Here is a 17,741-nt window from a genome sequence, read left to right as displayed (position 1 = left end):
GATTGAGTAGAAAATAAGGCTCTTTTTCCTCCCCATACACCCCCCCCCCCCCCGCCTCATCTCGTATGACCATCAATTTTATGATGTAATGAGTGGTTTTACAAGGTTAATTATGAAGGCCAAATATGTTTGCCATGGCCCGATTAGTCCGCATGCCAACTTTCTTGAACAATAGTTTTACTTGTAAAAAATTGCAGGTGGGGGGAAAGGAAAAAGAGCCGAAAATAAAAGCATTTAAAGTTGAATGTTTCTCCAGAATCGATGATCGTTGAAAACAATTATCGTAGTCTGTACGCCAAATAGCAACCTTTAACTTCATTGCATTTTATTACCCGCTGAACTTCACTCTCACAAATCAAAAACGTTTTTTAAATCGTTTTGTAAACTCCACTCACAAATCAAAAACGTTTTTTATAAATCTTTTTGTAAACTCTACTGACCAACCAAAAACGTTTTTAAAATTGTTTTGTAAACTCCAATCACAAATCAAACACCTTTTTGAATCGTTTTGTAAACGCCACTCACAAATCAAAAACGTTTTTTAAGTCGTTAGTAAAACGTTTTTTAAATTTTGTTTTAAATTATGGACCTCGCAAGATTTTTCGCTGTCTATGAAAAAGATATTTTTGATTTGACAATTTCCATTATTAGTACCAATTTTACCAATTAATACCAACTTGTAGCTAACCTGTAATGACATCTTGGCTTCCATAGCGAATACTGCGCTGTCCATTTTTGCTCACGCATCTAACCTTCAGCAAATAAACAGCAGCAAACTTAGCCAATTTAATCTCAGTATTTTGCTCGTCATTTTTCAACATTAGAGGCAGCACGAGTGAACTATTTTCTAGAATGTTCTGAGTTGAAATGATGTCATTGCCCTGCTCATTTTGTTCGTTGATTTCGATTTCGAACCACTTGAAATATCCTCTTTGGGGCGGTTCAAGGTTGACAATGAAAGTGCGGTGATCAATTGATGGCATCACGGATAATGCTTTTGGAGGCATTGGTGCTGAAAAAAAAATTTAAAAAAAACTTTTTTTTCTGAAGGCAAATTTCTGCTGCAAGAGCATCTGCAGATTGTTTGTGGGAACATTTGTCGACCATGCCGCAACTAATTTTTGGACCTCCGCGGCTAATTTTTTGACTGCCGCGACTAACTTTCCTTCAATCGCGCCAGTTGCGGTTAACTTTCCTTCGGTCGCCCCGGTCGTGGACACATTGCCTCGGTCTGCAAAGTCTACAAATACCAAGTTTTGGTCGCGGCAGTCTGGAAATACCAAAAACTGGTCGCGACCGACTGATCATAAAACCACAACCTCGACTAGGGTATGAAGCAAAACATTTCTTCTGGATTTTTTTATTGTCCCATATTTTTTTTTTGATAAGTTGAACTATGTCATAAAACAATAAGTGCTCCGATGATTGTCATTAACTTAAATTTTTATTATGAAAACTTTTATTATGAAAAACTGGGATAATAAGTTTTTTCTAATTACTGAGAAACATCATTTAGTGCACGAAGCAGGGGCGGATTTAGGGAGAGGGGGCCGAGAGGGGAAGGGCGGACTTCCTTCCCCCCTCAGAGATTCGACCCCTCGCCAACCAATGGTTCCCAACTTTGGTATTATTTTATGACATCCATTTTCGGCCAAATCCTAAAAATTTTTTAGAGGCGCTTTTGGTGCCAATATATACTAGTTTGTAAGGGAGTGCTCGCCAAAAAAACGCAATTTTTTGGACAAATTTATATAATTGTATTTTAATCAAAATTATAATTATTTATAAGCGCCAAGTTTAGATATTTGAACAATTTAGAATCCATTATAATGATAACATTTTTCGTGACATTATAAAGAATTAAATCAATTATAATTAATTATAATTTTTCCGAAAAACTCTCTTAGTTTTTCCAAAATAATCAATATAATCTATCATAATCTATTATAAAAAAATTTTAATCATTTTTTCTGTCAAAAATTTCTAAAAGTGAGATGTCTTGCCTTTCTTTGGTTCATCTGAACACAAAGTTTTACCACGAAGCAAAACTTTCATAGAGATCCCTTCATATTAGTTGAAAAAATCCCGCGGTAGGTGAAATATACTTTTTCTATATAGTTCATGAAACTAAAGCTGTGTGCTGATATTTTGGTGGTGAAAAAATGGTGAATCAAGAAGAAATAATAAAAATGTTATAAATTTATTTGATATGAAAAAATTTAAAACGATTTTGGCGTTTTTCACATAAACCAACGTCTCCGAAAAGCATAAAATATAAACAATTCAGGTGAAAAGTCGAATACAAAATGTGCAAACAAAATGGATTATAAACAATTGTAATCGAATAAAACGATATTTTTCTGCAAAACACACGAATTAGAAATTCGGATATAAGTAATCGAGCATAATCGATTGAAATGTATTATAACTGATTATATTTGATTTCAAAACGAGAGATTATAATCAATTATTAATTGATTAAATTCCCTTTTTTCACAATTTTTGTAAAACTGGTACTAAAATCATATTAAAATGAGTTATCAAGAGTTTGTTTTTAGATATTGCTGTAAGAGTTACAGTTTTCAGTGTTTAAAAAAATATATGAAGATTACAGCTGTACAATTAAAACAAGAAGTATCAAGGCGAAGCCCTGTTTGATCCGACAGCCAAATAATTGGTCTCGGATAGTATATGATATACTGAAAAACTTCGAATTAAAGGTAAAAATTTGAATCTTGTACGGAATAAATAAAGCCAATTAGCTTCCTGCATCCAAGTTTAAGCGTAATTAGTCAATTATAACGGATTATTGTGATGATTTTTTGACAATTATAACTGATTATAGTTACCAAAATAAGGTGTTTAAAGGATTCATAATTGATTATACTCGTGATGTTTTCCAAGAGTTTATATTCTCTTATAATCGATTATAATTGATTATAGTTCTTACAAAAAATTCTTAAAGTCATTTATAATCGATTATAACGATTATAATCTCTTATTTTGCCAAAGTTTTGTCAATTCAAAACTATATTTGAATTATATCTTATGAGTTATTATTTTTGTGTCAATAAGAAAATCTCTAAACGAGAGATCTCTTGAACACTTTGGTTCATCTGCACACAAAGTTTTACCACGAAACAAAAGTCTCATAGAAATCCTTTCATATTTGTGGAAAAGTTTCCGCGGTAGACGATTAATAAATCTTCTGAATCAATCATGAATCTAAATGAATTTGCTGATGTTTTGCTGCTTAAAAAGCATAAAATATGCATCACAAAACAACTCTTATGGGGAAGAAATGAAGAAAAAAATCATAAATTTGAATTGATTGGAAAACTTTACAAACACTTTTTTTCATTTTTCATAGTAGCCAACGTCTACAAAAAACAAAAATTTTAAGCAATTTAGATGCAACTGCGAACACAAAATGGACAAACAAAAGGGATTATAATCAATTAGAATCGACTATAATGAATATTTGTGCAAAACTAATGAATTAGAAATTTGAATAAAAACAAGACTGCTCGAATCAGGGCAAGCCTTGAATGTTCCGACTGCCTTTTCAGGTTTATCGAGCAGCAGTAACATAAAAAAACTAAATGTAATAAAAAAAAGAATTTTTTTTTTCTAAAATTTGAAATTTTATGAAATCATCCCGCCACACGCCATATAAAGTTTAAAAGAATAGATTTCGCAATAGATTTGTAACAAAACAATTATGGCAAATAAGCTTTTTTCAACCAATTTGGTACGATTTCAACGACGAATTAAGTCTCCGCTTACGCGTTAATAGCGCGAAATATAATTGATTTTAATTGTATCGAAAAATAGACGAATAAATAATTGATGACAATTGATTGTAATGGATGATAATTAAGTATAGTTTGATTTTAAAAAGAGGGATTATAATCGATTATTAATTGGTTAAAATTGATTGTTTCTCAATTTTAGTAAGACTGGTACTATAATCATAATTTAATCGATTATTAACGCTTGAAACTGAATGAGAGTTGGCTTAATTCAATTTGGAACGATTATGAGTGCGGATATTTTGCCACGCATAAACAAGTCCCAAATTGAAACTATCAAACTTGTTTTCGAGCAGCGACGCTATTCGCATTTAAGCCTTGCTTGGCAATCCAAAGATTTCCGGATCGAAAACCATTCGCTGTCAGTTTTTGTAAAATCGGTCTGAATGAAAAAACCACCCTAAGCATATATATTCCTCACTTTCCTCAAAAGGTTAATCAAAACCTCCTCTCCCCCAAAAAGGACAAAATTTCTGTTGCTGAGCCTCTACTGATACCTGCATCTTGCACTCTTGTGACTGCTTCAGATCTAACTTGGCCATCAGGGTCACTCACTGTGAAGACAGAGACAACATGGGTCGATCCAGGCACCAGGTTTGACACTTTGTACTGCAGATAGCTATCTCTACATTCAAAGTTTAGAAGTATCAAAATTACTTTACTTTCGCTACAACTATTTAAAAAATATATTATCTAACTGCATGTTTGCGCGAGAAAACAATTGAGGTACAAGAATATTTCGTTGTAGACAATTTGATTTGATGGAAATCATCCTCAAAAGAGAATTCTTCCTAATCTGCTCTAAAAATAGTACAGACACGAAAAAAAGAGACGGTAATTTTTTTTAGATCCGAAATTTTTTCTACTAAACTTTTTTGTTTGAAATGTTTCGATAATTTTTTTTTTTACTTTTCCACTTTTTTCAATTGTTCGACTCTCCCCTGTTGCTATGGATAGACAGCCAGAAAGAAAAGTTTGTTGTTCCGCCGGTAGTAGAATGAAAAACTACAATCAGAGAGAATCATCTCGCTTGCATAAATCATTGTTGATAGCTTTTGAGCGCTGGGTTCGTCTGGAAGACTTTGGTTACAATTTGAATCTTCAAACTGCATGAGACTACAATTTGACAATTTGTCGCAAAGCAATTTGTCATAAACTTAAGCCATTCGAACTTAGAGTAATTCTAAATAAATTAATTCATCATGGCACAGCAACCAATTTTTCCTAATGAGTTGCCCTGCATTTTAGAGAGTAAAACATTGCTTAAATTTACTGACACTTTTTGAGACTCGACCAAGTTTCCATCTAGTGCTTTGACTTCGACCACGAAATGAAGGAAGTGTCCAACCTTCGGAGGAAGCCAGGAAACTCCAAGTGATGTCTCGTCCACAGAGTAAATGATCAAACTCTCCACTGCATTGGGTTCTTCACATTTAATCAAATAGAAATTCGAGTGAATTTGAATTAATTGCATTGTTCTACAAAATTTTTTGCAAAAACAGAAAAACTCGAAGTTTGTCGGTAAAGGAGTAACAGTAATTTATACCTTAATAACGGTAATTCTAAAAGTAGGTCAGAATCTACTTAATTAACGTCTAAAAAGTTATAATTAAAAGCGAAAAGCTTTTTTAAAATGAAACTGACTTTGATTATTGTTTAACAGTTTTTTTTTCTCGCAGAATCAAGTTTACAAATTTCGAAAAGCTTTAAGGAGCTCAAATCACGACTGAATAAAAGTTTTCCATGATTTTTTATTTTCACAACCTGATTTCACAGCCTGATTTTCACAACCTCAAGGCTCAGTTGGCGCCAGTATAACTAAATTTGAAGAGGGTGCGCGCGTGAAAAAAAACGCAATTTTTTGGTCAACATTTTCCAAAAAGTGCCTAAAAACGCCTTTTTTGGCCTGTTTTTGCCAAAATTTTGCCTGCGGCACAGAAAATAGTGCCAAAATTGGGATTTTTTAGTGTTTTGGCGGAAATCGAGAAATCAATTTGGTCGACCCAAAAAAAGATAAAATGTTCGAACTTTTTTTTGAAAACCCGCCCCCCCCCTCCTGTCGAGAAATCCTAGATCGGCCCCTGCAAAGGGAATTAGCACAATCTTTTATCGCATATCAAGCAAACACCTGACCCTCAAAATGAGTTACGATGGTATGGTCCGATTCTGAGGGTCCAGTCCGGGTAAAAATCACAACTTGACATTTCAGCCCTGGCTCGCGATGATCAGCCGAAAGCACCTGTGATTCAAACTGGATTTCATCCTCTTCTGTTTTAGATGCACAATTTGCGGTTCTGCATTCAGTGGATTTGTTGGTTATGACATTTTCGTTGTCTTCTTTGATCATAATCTTCACTCCATTGTCTAGAAAACATAGCCAATGAGACAGTTTGAAAAATTTCGTTGAACTCAAAGGGACGGGGATCATTATCTTACTTTCGAGTTTTAACACAAATGTCAAAAAGAAACATATTTAAGTTTAATGTACAAGTAATTCGAGAGAAATTTTGGGGAAACTAATTTTAAAGCTGATGAAGTTTCGAAAACTTTTGAATTGATCATTGGATGCAATCATACTGAAGGGGAGAAAAAATAGACAAGACTGGTTGCATAGCAATGCTCTTTACTCCACTTTAAAAAATTTTGATTGAATTATTGACGAATTTTGTTTTTCTTTTTTACCCCTCCCCGCATACTATTTATTATACAAAGGCTGTGTTTAGCATCTCTTTTTTTATAAAAGAACTAAATTGCCGGCCTTTTATTCATTTTTTTATTTCATTTTCATTTTTTTCTTCTGTTTATCTTGTCACACGCTACTGTAAACTTCAATGGGATGCATTTATCGTCGGTTATTCTATTGAAATGACAAATGACTTGCCTCAATTCAATTTGAAAAGCGTTAAACCCTTCAGTTGTTTAAAGTGAAAAGCGTTGTAATAAGAACGCAATATATCGAGCGTTAACTGTCCCAATTAGTCGAATTGGTTTTAAACCCCCATAACTTTATTGAAAATGATTACAGGTGATTTTTTTGCATTCAAGCTCAAAAACTCTAAAATTTGTCACCGAATAAAGAAGTATTGGCCAATGATGCTCAATTAAGACGTCGAATTTTGATTGAAAGAAAAAACTACCCCTAGCATGAATATTCCGCATTTTCTTCGAAATTCGGAACAAAACTAGTCAAGTTTTTGAAAGAAAAACATCACGCTTACATCTGAATTAATCTGTTTTTTAGTTTGCGCCAACTTGTCAAATGGCATTACGAAGTTTTTGTTCCGACTATAATTGAAGATAATTACGGACCGTTTGTGCTTGGGGTGGTTATTTTTCTCCAGACAGAATTTCTTTTTCCGTTCAAAAAGTATTGTTGTCTTGAGCTCAGATTAAAAGAAAAAATTTTCACCTCTGATCATTTTTAGTTATTGGGGTATGAGTAAGGCAATTTGGCCAACTTGGGATAATTAAAGCACGGCATATTCGTGCTATTAACAGTTAGCAGAGATTTATTCCGTCTTAAAATTTAATCCAAAATGGACTGAAACAAGCTTTTTGCTATATACAATAATATTTACAAATCGTTTTGCGAGCCATATTGGAAACTGAAATTGGGAATTTGTTTTTTTTTTGCATTCCAGGTAAGCTTGCAGCATCAATTCGTCTGCTCGCTGCAGTTAAAACCCAACGTTTAAGTGCTTACAACAATTGACTGCTTTTTTGGCTTGAATAAATCGGCTGTTTATCATTTTGGACATATCTTTTGGCTTTCCATCGCATGTTAATAAACCTTAAAAAAACAAAAGATGGAAGAAAAAAATTGATAAGATTTTGTTATAATAATTGAGAAAGCCTATAATTTGATTGATGTATGTTTTCTTAATAAAATTTTTGTTTTTTATTTGATAAATGAAAAGCCTTGGTATTATCTTTTGAGTGTAATTCCTTGTAAAAGCAAATTGTAAACAATATAATTGTTTAGTTTTAGTTTCAGAAAGACTTAGTGGAAAGTTTTAGTTTCGAAATTGTTGCTTGACATTAGTTAAATAGCTCGAAAAAATGGGTCGGATACTTAGCTTTTCAATTTTCACAACTTAGAAACAGAAAAATAAGTAATCTCATACTAAGTTTGAATTTTATCAAAGTTTGCAATTTTTAGCACGATGGTAAATTTTTTTGACACTTCGATCGCTTTTTCCATTCTGAGCAACTTTTTGGCTAAAACTGTAATTGGTGTCTCTAGCCAGTAACTACTTTTTTTTGTTTTTGTTGAGCCAATTAATAATCTGAGGTTGAATAGTCTGGTTCAAGAAAAACTGAAAAACATTGAAAATGATTTTCATATATATGTTTTTTTTCAGTTTATTGTAATAAAAAATATTGATCACTCCAACCTAAGTGAAAACAAATGTCTTTTCTGTAATATGTCTCAGTTCGTAATGTGTCTCAGACACGAAAATGAGTTAATTGAATAGCCACGTTTTTTTTGGCACAACTGGAAATCAAAAGATTTAATCAACGTATAATAATTCAAACGATAAAAAAATTTTTACACAACAAAACTTGATCAATATTGGCATCTTTAGGTTCTGTTATGGATTGAGAAATCATTTTTTGACGTTTGCATTAGTTAACAATTTTTATCCTGAATGTCAACTTGAGAATCAAGTATTGTTGAAAAGATATGTCGCTTGACTTCATCAGATAGATATTGAAACACATGAAATCACAAATACATGAAAAAACAGGACAAATTTTTATATAGAAGATTTCAGAATTTGATTGTTGCTCATATCTAATTAATATCACAAAAATAGGGCCTTTTTTCTTAATGAGGGCATCTAATTGCCATGATGGTTGATATCAACGAAAAATTAGAAACATGCTTTTTAAATTTTTTTAAAAACAAATTCAAGTTACAATAACAGCCCTAAAAGAGGTTTTAGGCCAATATTTTTGTGATGCATGCAAGCATTATTAGAAAAAAAAATTTTATACAATCTAAAACGGTGCGAATTGCCGGGGACATAAATTTGTTGTACATTGAAGTCCTTTTGGAGCTACTGGGTTTCTTAGCAAGAAAGTATCTGCTTTTGCGTTTTTCAAAAATTGTGTAAATAAAAGAATTCAATACAGCTAAATATTTAATCAAAAAACAATTGATGCGCGAGATTTTTTTGATTTCTGCTTGAGCTTTCCCTAGTTAGTGAGAAATCAGTACTAGATCGATCAATTTTTTGCTGTTCTAAAATTTTTTCAATCTCAAAAGCCGGCTGAAATAATTTTGAACTTCCATGTTTTTTTAAATTTGCTATCCTATGATCTAAAAAATTAAGTTTGATTAACAATAAAAGATACAAAAAAACCATATTTTATTAACAACTAGTGACTTTTTTAAGGTTTTATTTTATTCACTTTTTACAATACTAGACTGTCATTATTAATCAAATACGGAACTTTTATAGGCAGACAAGCAAAAAAGTTTCGATAGAGTACGTATTTTTAAGTTGTTTACCAAAAAATAATTCAAAAACTGAAAAATCGTCTGGAACAGAGTTGATATAATAATATTTGCCACATTTTCCTGCAAATTAGTGTAATGACCTAAAGTTAATAATTGATTTTTAGCACCGTTTTTGCATTCGTATTTACTTTTTTTTCTGCCTTCGGGGTTATTGACTGGACTTTATTTTACACAGTTCTTAGCGAATAGATATTTGTTCAGTGAAATTTTTCTACCTTGTTTTGCTCAGTGAAGATTTGCTCAGTAAAGTTTTTGGAGGAGAGAAACATCAGCCGAGTTTTTTCAAGAAAGTTTAAAATGAGTCTAAATCAAGCTTTTGAAAAAGTTGGACGAAATAAAAGAAACCAAAATATATTCAACAGACGGTTAAAAAAAGTCGATAATTGCAAGAAGAAATTGATGAATGCAAGAAAAACATTGTTTTGTTGTGCCAAAACCTTAATGTTTAAACTTCTGAGATCTAAACAGATGGCCATGGCTCTAAAATTCTCTGTCTTTGTAGGAAAGATTATGATTGACACTGTTTTCATACAATTAACCCAATTTGTATGAGAAAACTGGATTTTAAAAATAATAGTTTTGCTTGAAAAGCTCGAAATTAAAATCTACTTTGCAATTAGATTTTGATCACATTTTTCTGGACATGAAAGTTTTTGCAGTTCAATAGTATTTCGGCTTCTTTTCAACGAAACAATCAATTAATTGTACAAAATCAAAATCCAAAATCAAAAGCCTATACAAAATTTAAGACGTTTTCTGAAAATTATTTTGCGTTCATCCACCCTTAAAAAATACTGACAGAAAAAATTTTCAGTATTCTGTGACACAAAATTGAGATTATAGCGATTTGAAAATTATTAATTTGTCAAACTTGGGACAATAATGCGCGATGTATTTTGTTCTATCAAGCCATAAACATCAAATAAATCCGGCTCAGAAATCGTTCTCATTGAATATGAGGCTAGCTATCTTGAATTATCATTAAATGGATAGACACCAGTAACATAAAGCTGTACTTATCATAGCATGAAAAGGAACTTATTTTCAGTTTTTAAATTTATTTTTGAAAATTTAGAAAAATGATCTGTTCTTTAGACCATATGAGCAGTCAAAACATTCAGGGTTTTGTCCTGATATACGAGCCGATGTGTTTTATTTTGGTTTCATATTTTAGCGACTTCATATTTCAGAGGTTTTTGATAAATTTGGTTGAACTTTATGACTGGAATGAACGCGGAGTTCCGTTTGTGATACAAAAAGAACACATCTGCCTATCCTCATCGGCTCATCATTCAATCTCAGTCATTTCTGTTTTGTAAAAAGTTCAAAATTGCGAATAATTTTGGTTTAGTTTTGGTCAGTAGTTTTTCAATCGAAATCAGACACCTAGTTATTACTCAGTCTCAAAAGAGTTCAGAAAAACTGTTGTTATTAACCAGAGAAACCCTGTTGATTTCACAACTTTTCGAAGTCAACGTTTAAAAGATTTGTCTTGCTCTTCACAGATGTATTGTTGTGTTTTCAGTTTAGCCATTTACTTATGACAAGTTAAATCATACTTTCTCAGTAAAGGTTTGGAAAAATTTTCCGTTTTTGAAAAAAATGTCTGAACGAAGACAAGAGGAAACAAAAGTTTTGATATAAAATAATTTTTCTTTGAATAAATCAAAACAACCAATTTTTTTAAATTTGTTTGTCTAAACAGTTTGATCTGCAACAAACTAACTTCATTTTTTGACCTTTATAATAACAAATTCTGTAGATGTAATTTAATTTGGAAAAATAAAGACTGAAATTTCTCAAAAACATTAAAGTATGGGAGCATAGGAAGTTAAACTACAAACAAAATAGATTGTCTAAACTATGAACAAGGTTATCTTACTTTCGATCAGTGTTATGTTGGGGACGGTGCAAATGACATTCACATCTACAAACTCAGAGACTGTGCTGTGATTCAGCATCGCTCTGATGCGGACAGCGTCATCATTGGAACCACTCGCAGCTACCAATGTTAGATTGCTGGTCAGCTCGTTCAGAGGCTGTGGCACTACAACAAAAAACTCTTTTACCCACTTAATCCCGTTTTTTTTTCCTGTGAGTTCATTTTTCTTGAAAAATAGGGGACCTATCGCACTCAAAAAATTGCACAGCATACGGAACAGATGCCATTGCTGGAATATAACTCTCCCTCTTTGAAAAGAACTTCCACTTCTAAGTGATTACTTAAGTTTATATCTTGCTGGAAATTTCCACCCCTTTTGCATTTGGGGGGGGGGGGGGGGCGTAGGTAACAAGATTTTCATTGCTTCCCAAATTACCTAGCAGTGATAGTCTAAAACCAAAACAAATAAGGGATACAATTTCTTATCAAAATCTTTAAGTTTGAGAAGTATCTTGGACATTCGTAGATGCAGCGCACCAGTAGTCATCGCCAGCCATTACAAGTAAAAAGTTGCATACGAACAATATGAAGCAAAAAACAATTTGTACCAATAATTCAAATAATTTTTCGGATCTTTTGGTGTATCCGCTGGGGTTTGTTAAAACCAGGTGCGGATCATCTAGCAAGTTTTTGACGAGAAGGAGCGCCATCCCCCCCACCCCCACCCCCCCCCCCCCCCACCCCTAAATCCGCTACTGATTAAAACTTTTGGTCCAAATTTTGTCTTACTGCAGATTTCGTTTTCGTTTCAAAAATTTAATCACCAGCGCATTTAGGGGCTGGCCCTAAAATGTTTCTAAAGGCGCCATCGGAGCCAAAATTTACTTATATACTAATTTTGATGGGAGTGGGTGAGCGCGCGCGAAAAAACGCGATTTTTTGGTCAAAATTTTCCAAACTGTGCCTAAAAATCCCTTTTTTGGCGCCTGTCTTTTTTTTTCAAAAATTTGTGTGCGGCGCAGAAATTTTTGTCAAAATAGCGTCTTTACAGTGACTTGGGAGAGCTCCGAAAATCAATCTGATCGACCTAAAAAAAAGGTCGACAAAACTTTCAAAATCTGCCCCCTCCACTCGAGAAAATCCTAGATCCTAGATCCGCCTCTGACTTGATGCACGTTGTGTGATCTTAGAAATCACCACTTAAGATCTGGCGGTGGTCAATTTTTTTCTCAAACAACTCGTGTTTCAAAAAACCTGTTCGCAACCATTACAACGAATAACATGAAAAAAGTTTTAATGAAAAGTACGTTGAAAATTAACTTCTACGCTGAAAAAATTGGCTCTTTTTATAGCCTTTCCAGCTGATGAATGTTTTTCCCATGGGTGGGGCCAAAGAAGGTTTGATTTTGAAAAGAACTTCAAGTTTTGAAAATAAAACAATAAAAAATAAAATTGTTAAGAACTTTTAAAACAATTTTCCAAATAGTCGCATTTTTTGGCGAGTTAGCCACTCATTATTAGTATATATTGGCATCGAAGACGCCTTTAGAAAAGCTTAAGTGTCGGTCAGAATTGGGTGTCGTGAAATAGTACCAAAAAGGAAAGAGGTTCGAATCCCTGAATGGTTGCATCGCTCCCCCTATATTCGAGCCTGGTTGGCGTTTAATTTCACTGGTTAGCGCCAGTTGAAAAGACACAAAGTTCACATAATCTGGCACTAACCAATTGGTGCACAGTTGAACATTGTTCTTTCTGTGATCGTTCCATTAGTGCACGCATTAACGGGGGACACGTGAAAACAAAACAGCAGGCCAGCGTCCAACTGATCTATTTGCAGTATGCTAGAAACGTCCACTCTTTCGGAAGAGCGCTTCGACAGTATTTCGTTTTGTGCCATGAAAAAGGAAACATAGTCAGCTTCTTCAATTTCAGCTGTAAGCTGCAGTTGATTGACTGCACATGATGAAGATGATGGTATGTTTAGTTGTGCCCCTGGGTCAGATAAAGCGACTATCAAGGTAGCTGAATTTGTAGTGATGTTCGAAGATGCCAAATTTTCATCAGAGTTACCTGGAACAAATCAACGAGCTGGTCGGTGATAGCAAACCGGGTAGCAATCTTGGAAAACCTTGTCAATATCAAGAAAGATCTTTCCAAATTAACATGCAAAATAGTGCAAAATCATGCAAGACCCTGCCTGATCTTGACAAACTAGCCATGTTACTTAGAAGCTTTATTATCATCTTGGCAAAACAGTTATGTTAATTGGAAGCTTTATTGTCATCTTGGCAAAATAGTTAAGTTAATTGGAAGCTTTTTTGTCATCTTGGCAAAATGTTTTTGTTAATTGGAAGCTTTATTATCATCTTGGCAAAATTTTGCAAGGCCTTGGAAATCATATAGTCGCTCTTCGAATTCTCTCATATAAAACAATGGCTTTTTTTTCATCCCCCTCCCCCCACCCAGACTGTTTCTGCGAGATTTTTTTGTAGAGTTCCCGCACTGAAGTTTCATGGATAATAACTGATTATATTTGTTTTTCATTGTCAGTCTCTACAAAATAACAAAAATAATCGATTATAATTGATTGAAAATGGATTATAATGATAATGTTTTTAAGCAACAAAATCCCAATATAATCGATTATAATCGATTATTTTCAAAAAATTTTATCAAAAGAAAAATAATCCATTTTAATCGATTATAATGGATTATAATCTTTTTATCCAAAGCTTTTTGTGTATTGTTTTCATTTTTTCATAACTTTGTTAAACTTAAGTTTCTTATTTTGTTCTCTCGCTTAATTTCATTTTTTCCTATTTTCAATCGAGTTATGAAAAATTACAAAAAGTTACCTATAGATCCCACACCAACTCCCCCCATGCTTACCCGTACTACAGTTATATGTCACCTAACTAGAGAGAGGGGGAGGGTACGCCGTGGTTGGTGGGTACGTGGGGGGATGGGGGTACGTTGGGGGGGGGGGTACGTTGTGGGTTGGGGGTACGTTGGGGGGGGGGTACGTTGGAGGGATGGGAGTACTTGACGGGGGTACGTCGTGGGTTAGGGGGTACGTTGGGGGGCGGGGGGTACGTTGGGGCGGGGGGTTGACGTGAGGAGCTGGTCAAAAATGCTGTTTTTGGGCACTTTTTGGAAAATCTGAAAATTACTACAAATTGGCCGCCCCTGGATGAACGCGTTCGTTCGAGTTTTGCAGAAAATTGCAAAAATTAGAGTCATTATTTACAAAATTGATTCAATTTTCATGGATTTTATGTACAAAAAATAATCCATTATATTGAAAACAAAAATGGATTATAATCGGTTAAAATGGATTATAATGGATTTAAATTGTTCCAAAATAATCGATTATAATCGATTAAAAATCGATTACGTGGTCTAAATTTGACATGATAATCGATTATATAGACAACATTTTAGTCAACGAAAATCCATTATAATCGATTATTACCCATGAAACTTCGGTGCGGGTTATGGTGGTTTGAAAGTTGCCAACTTAAGACAATTCATGCGTGATTTATCTCCCGCTTTTTTAGCGTAAGCGGCTAATTAGATCATTCCAAATTGAAACAACACTGCTCGTATCAGGTCGAAACCCTGCTTGTTCCGACTGCATTTTAAGGTATATGGAGCAGTGCTTACTTTCAGAAAGGGATGACATTTTTTTCTAAAATGAAAAGAAAAAAATCATCCTGCAACACGCTATTTAAAGCACAAAGTGATAAACATTGCTTATACCCAAGTATTAGATATACCAAAGAGCATGCAAATTAGAGCAATTTCTAAGATGGATTAAATCCCCGCTCACGCGTTTATAGCACAAAATTGTCGCGCGCTAATTGTCCCCTATAGGCCAAATTGGCTATCTTTAAACCCCTATAATTTCTTTAAAATGTTCACAGTTGAAATATTTTTTGTTTCAACTTTCGATACGAAAGTAACGGAATATTTGTGCTCGGGGTGGGTTTTTTTCTTCAGACAAATTTCGGACTTTTAACTAGCCATTTTTGACGACATTTTTTAATATCATTTGAAAGGTATTGTTGTCCTGAGCCCAAATTTGAAAAGATATTTCACCTGTGATCATTTTTCGTAAAGTTACGGGGGTTTAAAGATTGCCATTTTGGCCAATTTGGGACAATTAACTCGCAATATATTTGGCGCTAATAACGCGTAAGCGGAGATTTAATCCGTCTTAAAATCGTTCCAAATTGGTCAAAAGATACGTACGTATTTACCATAATTGATTTGTTACAAGGAGCAAAATTTATCCTTTCGTACTTAATATGGCGTGTGGGGGGATGATTTTCCTTAAAAAAAATTCAAATTTTGGAAAAAAAATTCAGTTTGTTTTAAATCATTTTTTAATGTTATTACCGCTTAATCCGTCTTAGAAATTGTTCGAAATTGGTTGAAAGAAACTTATTTGCCATAATTGATTTGTTGCAAGGAGCAAAACCTATCCTTTTGTACTTAATATGGCGTGTGGGTGGATGATTTTCATAAAAAAATTCAAATTTTAGAGAAAAAAATTTCATTTTGTTGTAATTCATTTAATTTTTTGTTATAACTGCTCCGTAAACATTAAAAGGCGGTCGGAACATTCAGGGCTTCGCCTTCATACGAGCAGTCTTGTTTAAATGGAAGCTCAAAAATGCTAGTTAAAAAGTCGAAATTTGTCTGGAGAAAAAAACCATCGCGAGCACAAAAATTTCGTTTCCTTTGAAAATAGTCGAAGCAATGGGGAAGGTATTTTTTTCATAACAATTCGATTTTGTCATTTTGAAGGAAAGATATAATGAAAATTTTCCAAATCATTTGTTTTTTTTCCTGGATTAATTTATCAAATTTTAAAAAAGCATTTTTATTGACTTTAAATGGCAGTCTAAACAATTAAAGTGTTGCTCCAAAACAAACAGTTGAGTTTGTAATTGTAAATTGTCACAAAAATTTGACATTCAAGTTAGTTTATATAAGAATACATGTTATGAAAATGTATGTTTACAACTTAGTTTGGCTTTGAAGGATACCAAAAAGGCATCTCCCTGTCGGGTGGCACCTCCAGAAAAATGTCTCATCGGAAAAATTTGAAAACAGTATTTTGAATTGTAATGTTTTACCACTCGCTTCACTTTTGGTTTTTCCATTTCAGCCTAAATTTGAAGTGTGCATGTTCTGCAAGAGTATTATTATACAGACAGGTAAACAATCAACGCATGTGTAATTAAAACCCACCAAAGATCATGCAAAAAGCTATGCAGCTTATCTAGGCAAGACCCTGAAAAAACCTATGGCAGAAGTTGCGAGATAATATCCGAATGATGATTCAAAAAGCCAAATCTATAAGATCTCCATTGTCTTTAAGAAACAATGAAACAAGTTTTTGAAATACCCATTTAGTTGATGTTCAGTTAAGTGGTTTAGATTATCTGGTATCAGTTCGTTTGATTTCAAAAAATTTCAACAATTAAGAGACACATTTTTCCATGAACGCTGCATTATTTAAGAAAGTTTTCACGCTTGGTAAAGTTTTTAACACGGAGGCACGAGTAACCCAATGATTATTCAGAGATTCCAAATTAAAAGTTTCAAGGGGGTTTTTACCACGAAGATGATTAAAAGTTTTTTTGAATATTTGTCTGAAAAATAGGTCAAAAACGGTTTCAACCTCAAACGAATGTAAGATATATGAGGTATGATCAAATTTTCTCTTGAAACAAGTAGTTTTAAGAATACATTTTTGCACACAAGTTTTTTTTCTAATAGGTTTTTTGATGTTGCACTAAATGCAATTTGAACCGTACGAAATTATTGGCTTTGCATAGCAGTTATAAAATTTAATAAGCACATTTTTCGAGAAATAGTTTCTAACTTTGAATAGTAAGCCGTTAAATTTAGCTAATTTACCACAAACATTATTAAATGACTTTCAAATTCAAATCTGTTGTCCCTTTGAATTCCTAAATACCTAAAATCAGAAACCTCGCCGAGTACATTTTTCCGAAAATAAAATTTTTCAATCAAAATTTCCCGTCCAAACATCATTATTTTGAACTACTTTTGATTAATGAGCAGTTTTTTCTTGTTGCACCAATTACAAATTTTACTTAATTCTGTCTGGAGTTTCGTTTCGGATTCAAACTTTTCAGCAACAACTACCGTTGTATCATCTGCAAATAATGTTAGTTTAGCGTTGCTGGCCGCGGCATATCATTTCTGTGTAAAAGGAACAGAAATGGCCCCAAAATTGAACCTTGGTGAACACTTTTAGTACATTCTCGCATATTCGAGACCGATTGGATCGAATAAACATATTGATTTCTCCCTGTAAGATAATTTGTTATTAACTTGTGAATTTTCCCTCTAAACCCATACTGATAAAGTTTTTCAAGCAAAATTTTCCGATGAATTTTATCAAATGCTTTTTTCAAATCAATAAAGCAGGAGTAAACTAATTTTTTATTATCAATTGATTCGCGCAAAAAATCAGTAATGGACAAAA

The 17,741-nt window shown here is 33.4% G+C and overlaps 1 protein-coding gene across 1 annotated transcript in view; it reads right to left on the bottom strand.

Moving 5' to 3' along the window:
* The window catches only part of LOC134841562 (uncharacterized), an 87,139-nt gene that overhangs the window by 15,508 nt on the left and 53,890 nt on the right, over window positions 1-17,741 (bottom strand). Inside the window, exons 13-18 of the mRNA XM_063857593.1 lie at window positions 12,941-13,288; window positions 11,219-11,383; window positions 5,946-6,176; window positions 5,090-5,237; window positions 4,310-4,437; window positions 689-1,012 (exon numbers count right to left, since the gene is read on the bottom strand). Of these exons, the coding sequence (XP_063713663.1) occupies window positions 689-1,012; window positions 4,310-4,437; window positions 5,090-5,237; window positions 5,946-6,176; window positions 11,219-11,383; window positions 12,941-13,288 (1,344 nt within the window). The remainder of the gene's footprint in view (window positions 1-688; window positions 1,013-4,309; window positions 4,438-5,089; window positions 5,238-5,945; window positions 6,177-11,218; window positions 11,384-12,940; window positions 13,289-17,741) is intronic.

Source organism: Symsagittifera roscoffensis, chromosome 3 (assembly GCF_963678635.1).
Source record: "Symsagittifera roscoffensis chromosome 3, txSymRosc1.1, whole genome shotgun sequence".
In the NCBI taxonomy this organism is placed as follows: domain Eukaryota; kingdom Metazoa; phylum Xenacoelomorpha; order Acoela; family Convolutidae; genus Symsagittifera; species Symsagittifera roscoffensis.
This window is presented reverse-complemented; position numbering and strand designations above follow the sequence as displayed.